Source organism: Artibeus jamaicensis, unplaced genomic scaffold (genome assembly GCF_021234435.1).
Source record: "Artibeus jamaicensis isolate MK-2021 breed Jamaican fruit bat unplaced genomic scaffold, CSHL_Jam_final contig_64, whole genome shotgun sequence".
NCBI classification, from domain to species: domain Eukaryota; kingdom Metazoa; phylum Chordata; class Mammalia; order Chiroptera; family Phyllostomidae; genus Artibeus; species Artibeus jamaicensis.
Genome location: NW_026521911.1, coordinates 11,677,525 through 11,698,007, shown reverse-complemented (window position 1 = coordinate 11,698,007; position 20,483 = coordinate 11,677,525). Strand labels below are relative to the sequence as shown.

At 43.1% G+C, this 20,483-nt stretch overlaps 1 protein-coding gene across 10 annotated transcripts in view; it reads left to right on the top strand.

Moving 5' to 3' along the window:
- DLG2 (discs large MAGUK scaffold protein 2) overlaps positions 1–20,483 on the top strand; it is a 1,926,133-nt gene that overhangs the window by 936,201 nt on the left and 969,449 nt on the right. For 9 of the 10 annotated variants that reach the window (XM_053670841.1, XM_053670838.1, XM_053670836.1 and 6 more), the window contains one exon: positions 13,207–13,368. In XM_053670841.1, coding sequence (XP_053526816.1) covers positions 13,207–13,368 — 162 coding nt within the window. The remainder of the gene's footprint in view (positions 1–13,206; positions 13,369–20,483) is intronic. The other variant, XM_053670845.1, reaches the window with a different exon arrangement.

Here is a 20,483-nt window from a genome sequence, read left to right as displayed (position 1 = left end):
AGATTAAACCACCTAACCAAACATGGATTATGAGGCAGCTTTATTTGAGAAAATAGTAATATTTTTACGACAGTATTTGATTGCCAAATAATCCTTTTTGATTGGACCCATTGGAATGAGGCCATAGTCAAGACCACACCTTTTGTTTCGATCCTTCACTGTGTTCCAATGTCACTGAAGCCAGGTCATCATGAGGAGCTCTTGGGACAAAGGCAGCTGGACATGGACAGCTAGATGGATCAAGCCCACTGGGACCACTACAAGAGACAATTTGGAGTGGCTGCCCACTTGAATCACCTGATGTCTTTTACTGGAGGGGGCAGATGTTCATGCTGACTGCTGAATAAGGGAAGCATGTTGAGAAATAAAGAGAATTCAGGCAAAGAGTTATATTGCCTAGTGCAACTAGAATAAGCTCTAAGAGCTAACAAGTTTTTACCTTTTTCCAAAACACTGCACTCTTAGCACTGAAAATTTAGTGATTAGTACATGATGTGCTTAGTAAATATTTTGTTGAATGAATAGAAGATGAGTCTTGTTAGGGAGGGATTTTACTCCCTGGTGTCACGGAGGAGGCACGTGCTGACAGTCTACCCAGGGGAGACTAGGAGCAGGCACACAACCAGCCAGAGAGACCAGATGTTCTCAGTCCAGGTGGCAGGTAGTTTAGTCCTGAGAAGTCAAATATGGATAGAAGGATTGCACAGGTGCCAATTCCAACACCAGCTTCTGAGGTGCAGCAGCTTAAGACTGGCTTCAGTCAGCAATGGTGGCAGATTCAGCACTTGTGTCTGACACTGTTCCATCTCTGCCTGCTGGTCAGCAATGATAATCACAGGCACATGAGGCCAGGAGCCTTGGCCCCGATGGAAGCACCGGGTGCAGATGATACGATAGGCTCGTACACAGAAAAGAAACTGGCTCTCAGAGCCTTGGAGGCCAGGCATTCACAACTCTCTCTCCTTCACAGGGTTTGTGATCTTTACTGCTGCTGGGAGGCCTGTGATAGCAGGGAGGAAGATAGTGAAGGTAGAGTTGAGTGGAATGTGTGCCTGCTTGTGGGTGGTTTGACCCCTCTGGGCATATGACACTGACAGAAATAGGAAGAAGCTTAGATTTCCTAGGCACTGAGCAGGAGCCAGGCCCTCTGCCAGGACATTTATGCATCTATCTAATCAATTTCCCATAGAAACACTATTATAAGTATCAATAGCCCAATTTTACAAATGAGAAATCTGAGCTTCGGAGCGCTTCCGTAGTTGCTTGAAGTCACATTACTGATTAGTGGCTGGAACAGAATTGAAATTCAGGAAACTGCAGTGCAGGGAATTTGTGTCACTTGACTAAGCATTCAGCTGAAATAAACATTTCATCTCTCCTGGGTACCAGGCACACTGGGCCGAACATGCTTGTAGCCTTCAGCGCCAAATGGCTGTCATTGACAGAAGCCACAGCAGTTGCATGGCTGGTGAACTGGGTCAGACAGTAACTGCCCCACTCAGACAGTATTAGGATTTGTGCTTTAAATGGACAAAGTCATTGTCGAGTATGTTCCCAGATCATTGCTTTGGTCTCTTTATAAAGCAATTCAACTTCAAGTTCTCTTCCTTCCCAGGGAATGCCTTTCCAGCCCCCCCCCCCCCGCAACCTGCCACCCTCATTGGCCCTCGCACCCGAAAGCCAGCTAACCAACTGAGCTTCTAGAGACCTTTTCCATGGCCAGAGAACTCTCCCTGACACCATAGCTCACAGCCCCCCAGACCTTCCCTATTACAACAACAAAAAAATACTTCATCATGTCTAAAATATTCTGGTGTGGTAATCATTTTCATTCTCTAAGTAATACAGGTTGCTCAAAAAAATGAAATTAATAATCACCCCGAGACAACCAGTGTCAACATGGGCGGGAAACTTTGCCGCCAAGTCCCCCCGTCTTCTACCACAGTGAAATGAAATTACCAAGACATGGACTGCTTGGGAGGAAAAGGTGGCCGATCTCTCAAAGGAAAAGGGCCAAGATCCCCTTCCTCCAGGGCTTTTATTAGGTTTGCAACACACAGGAATACAGATAAAGCTCATCAATCAATGTCAGGTGTTAAGGATCAAACAATAGATAACATTTCAGAGAAATCTGAGGGCTTAATCTGCGTCAGTGTCTGTCAGGAAAGGGGGTTGCAGAAACTTTGGGAGACAAATTTATTTCCTGCTCGGACCCTTATCATATGAATGAAAGCACTTTTAGCAAAGCAGGCTTCACAGGACTTTAGGAACTCTTTCTTATGCCTGATCCCCCCAGAACCCACTCTAGCCAGCGGAGGACTGCACCGCCCTCCCCATCATAGGTTTTTAGGCTTAAGTGGACTAGAGCCAGAAAGCGCTTCTCCCAGATGGAAATGGAGACTCAGGCTATGTCAGAATAGCCAGGGGGCGAGGGTCCATCACCCTCTCTTTGCTGCAGCCCCCTGAGTCCTTCCTTGAGGGCCTCCCAAGTGATCGTGTCTGGCTTAGGTTGCCCCCCCTCTGAGGGGTCTTACTCATCTCTGACTAACTGACCAAGCATTGAGGGCAGAGATGGATGAAGCAGAAGCAGCGCTCCTGCCAGGGAGATAAGCTTTTTCTCCTTAGTGGTTCACAGTCTGAGGGTCACTCACTCAGCCTTATCCATTGGGGATAGTACAATTGAAACCAGGCAGAGCGGTTCCCAACACCAACACAGTGTGTTCCTCCAGACACCTCCCCTGCCTCAGAGGCACTTCAGCACATTTTACTGTGCTCATCAAGGTTGCTGCTCTCATTTCTGCGCCCAGCAGTTGGCCTGGGATTTAGAACATCTGGAGTAAGACTCCATGCAATAGCCCATCTGTGTGCCCTGCTTCCTTAGCCACTCTGGCCCAGGCCTGGCAGCAAAGGGGAAAGGAGGGTACTCGCTCAGGTACCCGAATGTCACAAATTCTCCTCCTCTTAAGTCCTTGCTCCGAAAAGCCACTAGCTACCATTCTTTCCCAGACACCTCACACCCAAAGCTTGAATGGTTTCCCCAAAATAACCCACCTTATTATCTGTACTGTGACGTGGATCTTGGCCAGCGGCATCTGTGTGTTGTGGCTGCGAGAGACAAATTCACAGACTACAGAAGTCCTGTGGAGATAAAGGGACAGCATGGCCGCTCTCTAAGTGACAGAGAGGGCCCCAACCCCTGCTTTGACAGGCTTTTATTGCTTTTCTAAATACCTTACATCGAGGATGGTCCTCATTTACTATGCACAGGTTCACTGTAGGTGATTACCTTTTACAGATAACAAAGGAAAAAATGTCAATAATTACTTTAAAGAGAAGGATGTTGCAGATCAAGGGGAAAAGTGATTGAACTGGTTACATTGCATACTTGGGAGGTTTAGCACAGATTTTAGAAAGTTGCTTTTAAAGATAATCAGTAAACATTTGTTGCCTCAATTCACAGTGAGGGAGTTTTAGCAAAAGCATATCTCATAGCAGCCTAGGTACAATACAGGCCTGATTTCCCACTGGAGAACCTACCCCTGGGCATGGGTCCTGTGTGCCAGACCTCATACCCACTGGCCTTTCCGAGTGGGGGCTGGGCTTCATTTCCCACGCCATGCGGAACTGTCCCCTATAGTATTGCACAAGGGACCAATTTTTCATTTTATCACAAGGTGCTGCTCCTATGACCAGAGCGCCTGTGGGATCCAGATGGGGTTTTTGAGTACCTGCTGCTTCCAGGATGTGCCCTGTATGGTGGAGTAAACAGGAATCCAAGGAACTTCTGCACCAAGGGTAGTTTAGTTCAGAAACATTTATTGAGCAGCTACTGGATCCCAGGCAGAATGTTTGCTGCTGGTGGTGCAATAATGAGTCAAGAAGTCTTTATGTTCCCATGAGAAAAGCAGAGACATACATGCTTTAAAAAAAGGAGGGATTCAGGTCATCAGTCATGTGAGCACAGAAAAAGGACACTTAGCCAGATCTGGCTGCCCAGGGGAAGCACCTGGGAAGAAATCAACACTGGCATTAAGTTTTAGGGGGGTTAGCAAAACCCAGGGGAAACATAGATAGCTGGGGAGGTCATGTATTAGGGGTAGAGAAGATGTCGAGAACAAAGGGTAGGGAGGAAATTCGTCCTAGCACTTATAATGGCTGACGCACAGTAGATACTCAACAAATGTATGCATTTTTTGTTTTTTAACAATATTAACTAGAGTCACCATGATGTACACTGTGTCCCCATGACTGACTTATTTTATAACTGGAATAACTTCTTGTGGAGTAAAAGAATGGGAGGGAGAGGAGTTGCAGGAGCTGGAAAGGTCGGAGTGGGCCGAGTTGGTGGAGATGCTTTGAGAGAGCCTGCAGAGTCTGCTGGCACTGAGGTGGATGGAGGAAGGCCACAGAGTGCTCTGTGCAATCAGTCAGGAGAGCGGTGAGACTGGAACCCAGTCCATGGGGCACAGGGTAGTGGAAAAGTGGTATGCTTTGAAGGCATTAAAAGCAAAAAAAGGGCTATACTTTCCCCTTATTTTTTATATTTCCAAAGTCTTTTATAATCAAGTAAAAAAAATCTGATGTCACAGTAAGCTCATCACAGCTGATATTAAGTGACCACGTATTTGTCACAGATACAGTGCTAACTGTCTTCCCTGCATTATCTCACCTGGCCTCAATAATTCTTTGAGGTAAGTGATAGTCTTGTTTCACAGATGAGACTATCGAGTTTCACAGAATTTGATGACTTGTCCAAGGTCATGTAGTACCTCATAGAACTGTGCAGTGATCCAGGCAGTCTCTCTAGAATACGCACTCTTAGCCACCACTCTGTAACTGAGGTTTTGGACAGTTATTCTAGTTTGATGGTCCCAGAAGGGAAGGACGGTAGACATATTTAGAAGCTGCAAATGACCAGCTCTATTTGTTTGCCTTCCACTAACAGCATGAAGAGTCTGGAGAGTCCACTCTGAGGAACTACTTTTTTCATCACAGATCTACAAGGTACAAATGACTAGATAGTTCCAGAAAGGCGAGCATTAACTTCGGTAAAGCAATTACCATATGCCAGAAATATAGTTACATTCGGGGTTCCTATTTCTGTGAGGAAGTTTCTGTACTTACCAGTTTATTGCTTTGGTCAACTGAACCTCAGAGATATCCAGCAATTTGACAGACGTCCCTCCGCTAGCAAGTGGCATTAGTGAGATTCGAGTCCGTGTTTCTGATGCCAGGATTCATGCTCACTGCACTACACTGAGCTGCCTCTTGGAGTCAGTTGGCTCTGTCAGTTTGAAAGGCAGCTTTGCCGTTTGTTTAACTTTGGAGACTCTCCCATCTTCTGTTTTTCTTTTTTTCATTTGGAAATCAGAATAACAATGCCGTCTGTTTCCAATTTTTGAATTACTTGAGACAGTATATCTGAAAGGGCTTTGTGAATCGTAAATAGCACCCTGAATGTGTGGCATCTTATGCAAAGTCATTTTAGGATTCCACACCTATGATTTTCCTAGATCGATGGTCTGTGATTCCATCCAGGCTTGACCAGAGAGCAGAGGGCCTTCTAAGCACACAGCTACCTCTTCTGTGCCATCCCTGCCTCCCCTGGGTCCCGGGCACAGCTCAGAGCTTCAGGAGAGAAGGCATGTCCTACCTCACAACACTTCCATCCAGCATCTTCAGTTAACAGATGTGGGCAGCACTGAGCTGAGTGAGTTCCTTCACAATGATTCAAACCCCAAGTGCTTTAAAAAGAATCTCAAGACCCATTAAATATTCATGAATGCATCCTTCTTGGCAGCTCCTCCATTGTAGGTAATTACAGAGGGTTTAAAATATCGGACTGTTACTTGGAAGTACACACAGCTCTGTCAGCTGCAAGCAGACAGCTGATTTGTAATTTAATTAACATCTTGGCTTGTCCTGTTTTTTTTTTTTTGTGGCAAAATGCAGGAAAGTATTTCCTTTCATTTGCGTGTTTTTCCCCCCAAAATTCAAATGGAACACCTGGGAGAGCTTTTTCTGTTACATCCTGATCCAATCCTCAAAAAATTCTCTTTTCGGGTGTCCTTGGGGCCAGCTGGATAGCTAATTGTGGGTCAGTTTTCCTGAAAGCTAACGGTACTTGGGGAGATCTGTGTAACGTCAGCAATTAGTGAGTTTTGACCCACTTTTATTAACTCTTCAAGTAATCATGGGTTTTAAGGAGAGATTTGGATAGACAACTTTATTCGGTGAACACTGATTGAGAACCTGCAATGTTGCAGACACCAGAGGGCAGCAGTAAGCCGTGCAGGGAGAGTACTTGATCCTATGGAGGGTTCGGTCAAATAGGGGAGGCAAACGTTAAACGAGTGATCACAGAAATAAATGTAAAATTAAAATGTGATAAGTTTTGTGAAAAATAGGTACAGAGTAGCTTAAAATCCTGTGGAGCCGGGAGTGGTATGGTAGGGGCAGGAGAACCAGGAGGTCTCTGTGAGGAAGAAGGTGAAGATAACGTGCGGTCTGTCTTGACCTCCATCCTCCCATCTCCTGCTATCCCCTGCTCCCGCAGACATGCAACATACATGTAACTACCCTAGAATAACGAGTCAGGGTGGTGGCCAGAGAGATGAAAGGGAAAAGAGAACCCTGCTCTGGCCAAAATGTCATTCAGAGAGTTTCTTTCAAATCAAAAAGATGAACATAATATACTGGTCTGATCACTGCGTTAACCATTCTTTACCTTCTATTTTTTAAATCTCTTTCATGCACATTTTCCTTCCAGGGAGGGAGACAGGGAATTGCAGAGAGGCTGCAGTGGGCGTGATGAGCGGGATGGGTCACAGGTCACAGGTCACAGGGGGCTAAGACACCAGGGGAAGAGGAAGGAGCTGGAAAACAGCTGGCTGGTTACACACTGCAGAGCCTCCATTAATGGACACCCCTGAAAAGACATATCAGAGGGCTTACTGTGTTCTTCAAAATCAGGTGGCAGAGGGCAGAGCCTGGATGAGATTGCCCTACCGTGGAAGTGAGCCCTAAAGTCTTAAGAGGAAGGTTAAAAAACCTTTGTTTTCATGTACTTCATTTTCCGAGGCTGCTTCCTTCCCTCTTCCGGTTTTCTCTGTTGGCTGAGCTGCAGTCATTTCTCCCTGAGACATTATTACTCTTTGCAAGTCTATTATTTACTTGATTTCTTACTGACTTCGTGCTGCTCCTAAAATACGTGTTTCTTTTAGGCCCGAACACTTTGTTAAATCGAAGAGGCTTGCTTCCGGTGGCAGCACGCAGCCAGCCACGTCTCTGGGACCCTGTCTGGTGGCGTCCCTGCAGATCCCGGTGGGAGACAGAGATGGACAGAGGGCAGGGCTTCCCGCCCTCGGAGAACTCAGGATACAGAGGGGAGAGGCCACTGGGCACAGAGAGGCTATTTGTCAATGTCGTTAACAGAAGCAGTGGGAACTGAGAGGTTTTGACCATTTCCCAAATGTTCGGCTTGGTGTAAGAAACTGTAATCATTCCTTAATCGTGTGCCTGCTTCATAGTGTTGTTTTAAGTCTTAAATGGAGCCCTTTCTATAAACTCTTAGGGAAGTGTTCATGGAAAGTGCTCATGAACTGTTAGGTGTTCTATTATTACGTACCTTTCAAGCGCATACAAATGTGGGCTGGTTGATTTGTTTCTCTCTTTGGAACAGTGCCAATGCCTGCTTCCGGGGGAAGCAGAGCACTTTTTATGCAGAAACAGAGATAGACTCAGATCTTTATTATGTGGCCTTGAAAGATCTGTGGCTCCTCCCTCGGTTACCACACACTGTGCCAGCGGTGACAGCCCAGCGCCCTCTCCCCAGCTGTGCAGAGTTCCCAGGGATGCAGCAGGCGCCTGCAGGCTCCTGCGTTTGAATGCTGGGTGACTCGGGGTGGTCTGCACTCACACAGGCATCCGCAGAATGTAGTGAGCAGGATCTGGTCAGACCCCCTGGGCTTTGCCCATCCATGTGAGCCCCTGTGGTAGAAGAGGAGGGTGAGAATGACCGCTCACAGGTTCAGCTGGGAGGGCTGTTGGATCAGGAATGTCCTGTTACTGCTCAGACGGTCTAAGTTTAGTTCAGTTAAAGTCACGTGTATTGGCCTTCTGCTATGTGTTAGTTATCGACGGGGCCCTGGAGAGCCAGAGATGGAACTCCATTGCTGCTCCCAAGGCACTTGGGGGCCAGTAGGACAGATAGGTCACCGCAGTATGGACCGAAGTCTGGGCAGCACCCTCTGGATGTCTGAAGGATGGACATCCTCTCTACCTTAGCAGTCAGAGAGTGCCTGCAAGAGCCAACACCTGATCTGAGTATCAAGGTCCTAAAACATTTTCCTGATGCATGATTGGGGAGTGGGTGGTTAGCTGCAGGAAGGGGAAGGGAATAGGATTCCAGAAGTCAGGGACGGAATGAGCTAAGTCACAGGGGAGAAAAAGAACATTAGTGTTCCCTGTTTTGAGCGCTTCTTGTGCCTCGCTCCCGTTGAAGCTGAGGGAGGAAATACAATCTGTTTACAAAAGTTCGTATGCTCTGGAGTCCCCTACAAAGAACCAAGCTGAGAAGAGGAAAAGAGGAAGGTGCAGATTCAAAACCAAGGTCTTCCTCAACGGGCCCTCCTTTAATGGCAGTGCAGCCCCCGAAAGGCGCCCAGAATGGCATCTGGGACTAGCGGGAGCATGATTTATGCGGGGCAGTTCCCAAGAGAGACCCTAAAGGGAGTGAGAAAAGTACCTAAAGGGAGTGAGAAAAGTACCTAAAGGGAGTTCTGCAGGAAGGTAGATTCAGATGCTGTCTAGCTGCAGGTTGATCCTATCAGGTGCTTTGGAGTGTAATTTGCAGCACAATGATTTATTTCACTTTGAGGGTTGGGAGTTGGAAGTTCCAATGGCAGGACTCCGTCATGTCCAAGTGAGGAGACTTCGGCCGGAAGGTTCGACTTCCTGAGAAGTATGCTGATGTGGGCATTGAATGTGTGAAAGGGATTTCTGTGGACTTAGGTGGGGAGAGGGCGGTAATAGCATCGGCTACAATCCAGTTCAAGATCTCACTGTTTCTTCAAAACATCATCCCCTCTTAAAACTTACCTTCTCTGCACATGTTGTTGCCTTTGCTTAGAAGATCTCCTACTTCTTTTTTTGTTAGCATTCTAGATCCTGTTTCAAATGGTAAACCATTTCTGCTGCCACAAAACTCAGTTTGTTCTTACAGTCATTATCACTCTGTATCGTGATTTAGCTGCACATGTCTATAACTCAATTACTTATTGTCTTTGTGAGGTCAAGAACTGGTTCTTATCCAGTTTATATTTTTAGCTATATTACTGAAAGGAATGGTGAGGCAAGAGCTCTGTAATACTTAAGGATCTGATGTTAGTCAGGTGTGTTGAGAAAATCACGCAGATGCCTTTTTTGCTTGAACCTGAAATCAAACTGTTTGGCAATAAAACAAGTTGCATTTAGCCCCTCAAATACCTTTGTAGCTTAAATGGTGAATACCTGAAATAGATGAAATAGATGAAACTGTTACCTATTTCATCTATTTGTCATTTGCAACTGCAGTCAGCAAATACTTACCTAGCATATGTGCCAGACAGTTGGCTGAGAACTGCAGATATGAGGATGAAAAAGACCTAAATGAGCTCAGGCCTCACAAAATGTCATAGTTTCATGTAAAACAAACACACAGAAGTACAGCACCACACAGCACGGTAACAGTTGTGATTGGGGAGCATGGGGAGTTACAGGAACACACAAAATTTCGGGCTTGCAGTTCACAAAAGCTTTCCAGAAAAGCAATGTGAGAGTTGAGGCTTAAAGGATCAATGAATGTTAAAATGAAAAAGATTTTACCAATAAAATATTAATTGATTAGTTTTACGGTCTAATGTAAGTCCTATCGGTCTTTGAAATAAATTTTAAATTTATAAAAATAATTATGTAAAATAAGTTCTTTGCGATACCATGCAAGTTCAACTACGTTTACTATCTGTGTTCTGATAGTTATTTATCCAAGCAGTCGGTGAGGTGCATGCGTTCACGGACGGGATCTTTCCTTAAGTAGTGGAGTACTGCCGCGGGAATCTTTGAGGAACCACGGCCATCAGTTAAACTTTGCCCTTTAATCTTTGTATTGCAGATTCCTATGAGTGACATGAATACATTTTTACATATGCTAACTTTTAAAAAGCTTAGAAAGTTCCTCAAAAAACTGAAAGTTGAATTACCACATGATCCAGTGATTTCATTCTGGTTATCTATTCAAAATAACCGCAAGCAAAGTCTCGAAAAGATGTGCACACCCGGGCTCAGAGCGGCTCTGCTCAGCACAGCCAAGCCGTAAAGGCAGCCAGACTGCCATGCACAGCTGCATGAATAAACAGAACATGGCATATGTGTACAGCAGAATATTATTTAGCCTTAAAAAATAAGGAAATTCTAACACATGCTACAACATGGATGAAGCACAAGGACATCATGCTAAATGAAATAAGCCAGCAATAAGAAGACAAATACTGTATAATTCCACTCTAAATATGAGGTATCTAGAGTACCCAGAGTCATGGAAATAAAAAGTAAAATGGTGGCTGTTAGGGGCTGGGGGAGAAGAAAATGAAGATTTTTTTGTTTCATGAGTATAGAGTTTTGGTTTTGCATGATGAAAATGTTCTGGAGATTGGTTAGAGACCAGTGTGAACATACTTAATATCACTAAACTGTACACCTAAAAATGGTTAAGGCAGTACATTTTATGACATGTGTATTGTATCATAACTTTTTAAAAGCTTAAAAAATGGAAGTAATGATTTGTTTATATTTATTTCAGGGTCCTGAGGTGTGACTAGTGATATACAAGGGTTGAAAAGTACTCTGACTGGTGTGGCTCAGTTGATTGGGCTTTGTCCCGGGAAGGGAAAGGTCACCAGTTTGATTCCCAGTCAGGGCACATCCCTACATTGTGGGCCTGGTCCCTGGTTGGGGCACTTGTGAGAGGCAACCAGTCCATGTTTCTCTCCCTTCCTTCACCTCTCTCTAAAATTAAATAAATAAAATCATAAAGAAAAAAGACTTCAAAAGTAATGGGGGGCGCAGCCCATGTAGTGCTGTTGAGGTGGCTATAGCTTGAGCTCTGCCCTGTGGGCAGTGGGAACCTCGAAAGGGTTTGAAGAGAAGAACTTTGTCTGTTTGTGATTCAGAAAGTAGAGGATGGGTAGGAAAGAGGCAGCCTCGGCAGCAGTCTGGCCAGTGCAGAGGCTGTGGCTGTGGCCAGCTTGGAGCCGATGAGAATCCGAATGTGGGTAGGTCAGTGGGCAGGTTACTGTTGGTGATGGTGGTGGTGGAGGATAAAGACAGAGTAGATTCAAGAATTATTTAACAGACAAATTAAAGCCCTGGCTGGTGTAGCTCAGTGGATTGAGCGCGGACCTGCGAACCAGACAGTCTCTGTTTGATTCCCAGTCAGGGCACATGCCTGGGTTGCAGGCTGGTTCCCTGCAGGCCAGTTCCCAGCAGGGGACGCATGAAAGGCAACTGTACATTGATGTTTCTCCTCCTCTTTCCTTCCCTTCCCCTCTAAAGATAAATAAATAAAAATCTTTTAAAAAAAGAGATAAATTAGACAGACTCTGCGATTTATTGAACTGACAGATGGTGGGGGGAGGGGTGAAAGAGAGGATGGAGTCAGAGTGACTCCTACTTTTCTGGCTCTGGTGACTGCAGAAGCACAGTGCAGCCTGCGAGAGAACTGAAGAGCAGGAGGAGATGTGGAGGGTATCTGGGCTGAAAGCCCAGGCACTGTACCGGGCATATGCATGACGTTATTCCACTCCCAATGAACACATAACTGGTCAAGAATGAATGTTAAATGAGGCCCGTGTTTCTGAGGCAGATTACCTTCCCAAACTACTCACAGGGTTAAGAAAACAAACATATGGCACTTTGCAGTTCACAGAAGTGCTGTAACCTCATTTTGTGGTGTGTTCTCTCTCAATGAATTGTTTTCTACCAGGCTGCCAGTTCAGTTATCAGACACGGGCTTTGTCCCCTCAGGGGACCTGGGATGGCTTGATGGTGGCAGAGAGAGGATTCCGATCCAAATGATCTGAACGGGGTCCCGGCCGGGATGCTCATTAGTTGGGGGACCTTGGACAAATCTCTGAACCTCTCTGAGTGTTAGTTTTCTCACAAGGAAAGTGGGTAAGAGGAACTGCAGTTAAAGAAATAGATGAGAGTCCTTTGCAAAGAGCAGCCAAGAGATTGTTAGCAGTATTTTTGTTGTGATTGCTTTGAAACTAATATTAAGCCTGGAACATGGCAGAAAGCCTTCTCTGGAAAATGCAACTAATGCTAATCAACTTCTACATAAGAGTGGACAACAGGTGCCATTACCAGCTCTTCTTCTTGCTATGACATTATGAGTCAGACTGAGAGCCAGTATCCAAAACAATCATATTTTCACCTTAAAAATAAAAAAAAAGTAGGCATGATTTTGTAAGAAGACATGTTGTTAGCAAGCCGATATGATGAGAATAACTGTTGGCGATAACAATAACTGGCACAAGGTTGGACTTCACAGTTAAGCTTGAGATGGTGTTATGACAATGTTTAGACTCCTGCCCGTAATACCCCTGTATCATGCACAAGGAACAAAAGCAAAGCAAGGCACACTAAGATTTTACTAGGTGGGTTGTGAGTAGTACATAAAATTCTCAGGAGAAATGATGCCAGTACTTACCACAGCCAACCCCGCCTTACAGAACAAGCTGACCACCAGTTCGCCCCAAGAAGGGTAGAGCCATATCAACTGTAAAGACTATTCTCACATAGCTAAGTGGCCTCATTAAGTTGTTTACTGATTTGAATTAAATAGCTCTTAATAAGCATAGGCTACTACCTACAAGCCACTTATGTTAGTGCGTGCCACTTGGCACCCTTCTGTAGCTCATAAGTAGAGACAACCTTTGTCACTCAAAAACAATCCTTCAGTGTTAGTTGATATTGGCAGCAGGTTCATTTTTGCTTGCACCTGACCTGGTTTATGGTGACCACTGAGAGAGCCTGCAGCAAAGCCTGTTTGTTGATGGTCAACAACAGGCCCACACTGGGTCCGGTAACTGAAGACAGAAGGTGAAGTTCAAAGCTGTACCCTTTGCAAACACTAATGCTTTTTTTTTTCTTTCTTGCCTTTTCTCCTAGAAGTATCGATATCAAGATGAGGATGCTCCACACGATCATTCCTTACCTCGACTAACCCACGAAGTGAGAGGCCCTGAACTCGTGCACGTGTCAGAAAAGAACCTGTCCCAAATAGAGAATGTCCACGGCTACGTCCTGCAGTCTCACATCTCTCCTCTGAAGGTCAGTCTGGTTGCTCCTCTAGCTGGCAGCACGGTTGGTCTGCATTGCTCTGGGCGATGTTTGCTGGCCTGACTAGAGGAGGTTCTTTTAAAAAACACTGCAGTAGATTGTGATTGCCAAAGGGCTTTTCTGTGTTTAGATGTTAGCCTGGAATTCCCTACATGGGGGCAGTTATTCTTGCAATTGTTTGAATGTCTGGAAAATCCGTTTAAATGCTGAGGATGAGTTGAGGATAGCCAAGGGTGGACAATTGAAAGGAGAATTAAGGTAACCTCAGATTTTAAAAGCCCAGGAGTGCATCAGGGTTTTGTTCAAATGCTCTCTTTCCATCTCTTTTCCGGGTCCCTGATAAAACAGTGGAGGTGAATGTAATGTGATAACACCCAGTGATTTCCGTGTGTGTAGACTGAAATGGAAAATGTGTGAGTGGCCTCACAAACACCTCTATCTTATGCTCTATTTTTTTCTATTTGGTGTCATACTTTTCCAGCTTTCTACCTTTTTAATTTAATTAAAAGCAATTTCTTGATAAATGGTATTTTGAGAGGGAGGGACAAATTCATGGATAAGAATTTTCAGTGCTCTTTTCTCTTTGCTGATGTTATGGGATGTTGTGCTTTGTGTAAAAGCTTATGTGGGATTAGAGTTAAAGAAAAATGTAACTAGAGTCAATGATGTGTGATAGAAGAGCATTGAAATGGAAAATAAAGCAACAACAAAGCTACCTAATAACCTAGGAGGTAGGTAAAGAAAATTTTGTTTTCTTAGCCAAAGCATCCACTTTAGCAGCACTTCTATATGGCTCTTTTGCAATTAAAAATATAGCCTGGCCGGTGTAGCTCAGTGGATTAAGCACAGGCTGTGAACCAAAGTGTTGTCAGTTTGATTCCCAGTCAGGGCACATGCCTGAGTTGCAGGCCAGGTCCCCAATGTGGGCCACACGAGAGGCAACCACACACTGATGTTTCTCTCCGTCTTTCTCCCACACCCCCTCTCTCTAGAAATAAAAAAAGAAAAGAAAATATCTTTAAAAACATAGCCATAAATTGGCCTTAATGCTTTCTGAGATTTTATTATATTTTCCTAAATATCAAAGCAAGGCTGGATTATATTTAATATTCTTCCAAAAGTTGGTATATTTAAAATACCCTGGAATCCTAAAAATTATTATCAAATAAACCAGCTCTAGTTGCCACAAGTTCATTAGAATATTAGGCTAATTGTAAAGTTCCATTAAATAGTTTGTAATATATAAAATATATAAATATTCTGCTTCTGGAATTCATTGGTCAGTTCTTCCCAGAGTCTCTTTGGAAGTCATTGAATGACTGGTGGAAAAAGATACGTTTAACCCAGAGAAAATAAGATTAAGGGGATTAATCACTCCCTTCTTAAGCCTCAAGGGCTGTCAGAAGGAAAACAGGACTACGCTGTAAGACTAAGGTTCCTGACAGTGAGAGCAACCCCCCGAAATGCTGGGGTTCCCTGTCCCCAGAAGTCTGTCAGGCCCGGATGGAGACCATGCGGTGTTGTTGAGGAGGAACTGCTTCTTCAGCAGGAGGGGGCATAAAACTGTCCCTAAGGTCCAGCCTAACTCTAGGAATCTCATTCTGTTCTGTGGATGGATGATGGATTGCCTTCCTTCTTAAGGACCCTTCCATTTTTGCCAACAATTGCTTATTCCTATTTTGTGTGCTGACCAGTATAAATTGAGAAAGGGCCGAGCTGGGAAGCTGGATGGCATGGAGTGGTAAAATTTTAGTTCATTTCATTTTTCTAACTTGTTGAAAGACTCGCACTAAGCCCCTCCATGACGCCTCCCTTCCTCTTCTCCTCTCTGCCTAGCGTTTTTTTTTCCGATCAGCTCTATAGCCCAGCTCCTAAAGGCTGCAAGCCAGCAGGGATAATTAAGGCTAGGCTAGAGCTAGCTACATTACAGTAAACAAAATAAAAATTATATATATATATTTATATATATGTGGAACAAACAATAAAAGTATGACAAGATTTTCATTGTGTGCATTCAGCATATACATGCTAATATAATCTTCAGCATATACATGATCATATAATTGAGCAGCTTCAGTTTGGGTGATCGTACTGTGTGTGATGCCACTTAATGCCTCATTTGGAAACTGCATATTGGAGTTAAAGGCAAAGGTTGTTGTTTCCAAAGATCAGATCTCAGCTATAAAGGGACAGTTCCCATCTTACCTTTATCTCTCGCCTTCCAGGAATCTGAGCTGTGTCTTCATTTTCAGTTGTTTTTCTTAACTTAGGTTGTCAATTTCTATTTTCTATCTTAATTCTTATTCTGCTCTTTATATATACATATATACTTTTATGGTTTTTGCGTATTCATGTTTTTATTGAAAGCAGCTCATGTTAATCTTGAAAGTAGCCACCTATGAATTAAAAAACCCTGATATGAAATATTAAGGTTAGAATACATTTTCCCCTTCCTTTGGGAACCACCAGCGCAGCGGTGGGACCTTTGAGGTATGGTGCAGAGGGTGAAGGGTGAGTTCATCCAGGACTTCTGCGCCCAGGCTCCGAGGTAGCTGTTTGTGGCCAGGACTTTTCTCTCATGACAGGCTCGAGGTGTTATTTATGCTGAACGAGATATACTTTTAGATATTTCTTCTATCAGCTATAGTGAGGAGGATAACAGTGCACAATTTCCTAGGAAAAACATCTCTCTCCGATGTGTAGAGCATGCCTGTTGGGTGGTGTAAATACCCCCGCTGTGGCTGATTTCAGGCTCAAAGCTACTGAGTGGATTCGGAAGACGGGAACAGGATGCAAGCCCGGGCACCCGCTGCACGGTCAGGCTCAAGCACAAGTGTTTTTACAGCAACAGGACACACTTCCTAATTCAGTTGTTGAGGGATTATTATACTCTCACATTTCCAGTGTTTGGAAAACCTGCCATGATTAAAATCGAATGTGTTATTCTCTCATAAATGAAGCCTATTTGAGTCAGAGGAATACTAAGAAGGTACAAATCCTCCTTTAGAGGCGGTATATTTTCAACTCTTTGCTTCTCCCACCTGTTTGGTGCCCTTGGTTCAAGCACCAAAAGGGGGAAGAGAGAGGAGGCAAAAAAGCACATAAGCAGATACTGCCCCCTGAATCCTACTTAGGAGACGCTGTAGCTCTCTGGTATAAATTAGGAATTTACACACGGCATGCCTACACAGAGTGTGAGATGGCTGGGTAACACCTTAAATGTCGCTCTGAGCAGCCTCTGGACCGTTAGCTGAGTAATCTCACTGCTGCAGGTTTTGTAGTCGTTTTTTCCATCACCATGTGTCACTCGAAGCCTTGGTTCTAAGATTCATCTGCACCCGGTGTACACCCACTGCCTGGCTGATAGATGGGCCTTGCTAGGCTTGTTTTCATTAGAGTGGCTTGGCCAGTGTGAAGTATGGGGCTGTGAGGAGAAATGCACAGTGGCCAATTCAAGGGAATTTGTTTTCCTTGCCTCAAGATGGGCATGCTTTCTCTCCAGATGCTACCTGGAATTGTCCACAAAAGAAACTGGCCTATAATAAAGCAGAAGAATATTTTTTTCAGTTAGGTCAATTCAATTAATATTAATTGAGTTACTACTATGTGCATCATAATAGGTGGTAGGGAAACAAAGGACAATAAAACATGATACACACATATGTATTTCTCATATGTACATACACACACCCACAGATATGTCACTACCCTAGAGAATCTGAGTTCCAGTTATTTGTTACTTACTCTTACCCTGCAACAGGAACTCAAATTCCCAAAGCTTAGACACAGTGAGACGCCAGGCATCCAGCAGAGTAGTCTCAGAGAGAGACAGAGAGCAAGAGAAAGGTGGGAACAGGCTGACTTATTTTTAAGAGTCTGGACATCAGAACACCTGGGTTTTAACCCTAGCCCTTTCATTTAGTAGTTTTATGAGCTTGATCAAGTTATCCTCTTTGTCTCAGGTATTGTGTCTGTAAAATATAGGTAATAACAACATTCATCTCACAGGATTTTTGTACTAAGTTAATTATATAGTACATGTATTTACACTACTTAGAAAGTGCCAGGCACATATTAAGCGCTCACCAAGTGTCATTTTTTTATCTTGTTTATTTTTATCAACCAGCTACCATGACAAATACCTTACGATCACTTATATTCTTTACCTCATTTTACCTCTAAGAGATATTACACCTGATTTTAAAATTAAATAGCCCCCTTCAACCACAGAACCAGTAAATAAGATTCCAATATTTTTAACTCAGATGTTTCTGCGTCCAGAGCTGATATGCTTTATCACTCCTGTGTTATATCACTTTTTCTAAATTGTTCTGCTATTTTTAAAGAGATCTGACATTTAAATTTTTATTCATTTTCTCTTTGTGTGTAAATGTTGAAGCTCCTTTTTTTTCTTAGAGCCTTATTTTGTAAAATCAAACAGATATAAAAATAAGGGAATGTGTAGTAAAAAACAGCTTTCTAAATGAGAACCATGAAGAGTGCTGATAGAGGGGAATGAAACATTATGAGGAAATAGAAGGAAAAGAGGGTCTACGTTTAAAATACTTTAGTCTGCCCAGTCGAAGACTCCCCAAAGACTGCGCTCCACTCCCATGACAACAACCAGTGTCGGGGGACTAGTTTCCCCTTTAAAATTCCACTGAGACTGTAGGAATCTGTCCCCGAGCAGCTGAAGAATCTTTCACATTGAGATGCACTGCTCACACTTGGTGCCTGTGTCCTCAAAGGGCCCAGCAAGTCCAGCCCACCACGCCCCTCTGCTTCTCCTTCCCGGCAAGATCTATTTCTATCATTTTTATTTGGTGACTTACTCTTCTGTTTTTTCATTGTTCATGTCATCATATTTTTCCATTACCACTTATCACTTCTATACATCCTCCTTCACCTCCAACCACCCCCCACGATGTGTTATTTATTCTTTTGAAGTGTTCATTCTATATTTCTTAATTTCTTAAACTATCTCATCATTTTCAGAAATAACACAGGGGTTACACATTTGGCCATCAGCCAGTGAATGAATAAAGCTGCTCTTTACGCTCTGCTTCTTGTTACCATGGCATTCGTCAGACTGAAAATTTAGCTGGTTGTTTGAATTCCACTTTCATTCATAACCATTCGTTTTGTTTCATTTTAATGAATTTGCCGTCAATGTTACCATCATTATGTTAACACCCTTAAGGTCAGGGTCTCTGTTGGTTTTGTTCATTATGCCATCAATTTTTCTACAAATACTTGTTTGTAAATTAATTTAAATATTAATTATTTGTCTTCTGGGCAGTTGTTCACACGGACAGAAATTAAGGCATTGACTTCTTGTTTTTCCGTTTCTGCCGTCCTGTTCAACCTTACCTACTTATCATCAATACAGAATTTCATCCATTTTAAACCTGATTATTTCTTTATGTATTCCATGTCTGAAATCTGGAGGTGTCCTAGAATCAATGCTGTCTTGTGATGAAATTTGGCTGCATCTGCTAGAGCACATAGGAAAATGTCATTTCTTATAGTTAAAGCTCTCTTAGACTTAATGCCTATTGACAAGGAAGATTAAAGCTCTCTTTCGTAGATTGTTGTGAATTGTTTTGATCAGATGGATATAATTTATCTCACTGAGATCAGCATGAGCACCTTTGGAAAGGTTTACTGGAAAGTAAGAGTGGGAGAGGTTGGGATAGACTTCTATACCCTTGAGCAGTTGGGCATTTGTTGAATATATAGGAAAACACTGGCGAATCTGTAGGCAGTGTGAGTTTTGGAATTTATAGGGGGATCGCTCGAACAGGAAGAGCTGATATACAGAACTGCAGGCAAGGCAGGTAAAGTGCACTCTGTTTCAGTGATGGTTTTCCTGCCAGAGTTCCCAGGCCTGCTTATAGGAAGCTGTGCTTTAGCCAACGCTGTGATACATCCTCTTCCTTCAAGAAGCCTTTCCTGTTAAGGCTTAGCTGACTCCACCGGGTCATAACATTATCCGGCGCGTGGAGTTTATGGTTAGCTTCTCTGTACACACATTATCTTATTTTTCTAATTTACTTCTGTGGAGCTATGTATTATCCTTTCTTCTAGGTATTGCATTTGTCTTGCTCCTAACAAATGTGTTAACTGCTACTAAATGGACCACATCTTTGTTTTGTTTTCTGTTACCAGCATCTATAATGACACAAGCCCAGGATTTAACAAAGTGCATCTGGTGGGACTTTGTCATCATTATAAGGCAACTGAAGGGATGAATACTGACTTACTGAAGGGTTTCCCAGAGTCTTTAATATGATGATAAGTAATATGATGGAAACATATTTCCTCTAAGATGGAAATATGTTAATACACAGTATTTCCCAAACATATTGGTCATGGGAACTTTAAAAAAAACTATTGGTTGGGCACATAAACTTTAAAAAATACTGTAACAGACACATAGACTGTAGTTAATACAACCAAGAGAAAAGTGTAACATAAAAACCCACTCTAGCCCTGAAGTCAGACTCGGCCAGATTCAAATTCCCAGTCCTATCCTTAATAGTTGTATGAGCAAATTTCAAGTTATTTAACTTTCTTAAGCGTGTTTTTTTTTTAAATTTATACAATGAAATAATGACATTTTCTCTAATCTGCTTCTGTGAAATTTGAGTGAGAAAAATCTATACAAAGACCTCAGCTCAGAGCTTGACCCATAAACACACAAAAATGTTATCTATTTTTATTACTATTAATGTTTTGTTATTAGTATGTATTAGCATATAGGGGTAGGCAAAAATAGGTTCACAGGTGTGAGTATGTGAAACACAGTTTATTCTTATATTATTACTTATTAATTGTTATATTTATTACTATAATTACTAACCTTCTTTTGCCCTCCCCTGTTGTTATTACAATATTGTTGACTATATTCTCTATGCTGTGAGGTTTATCCCCGAGACTGTTTTTAGAACTGACGATCTGTGCATCTTAATCCCTTCCCCCTTTTCCCCCAGCTTCCCAGGCCCCTTCCTATTTGGCAACTATCAAAACATTTTCTGTGACCATGAGTCTGCTTCTATTTTGCTTGTTTATTCTGTTTTAAATAAGAGAAATCATGTGATAGTTGT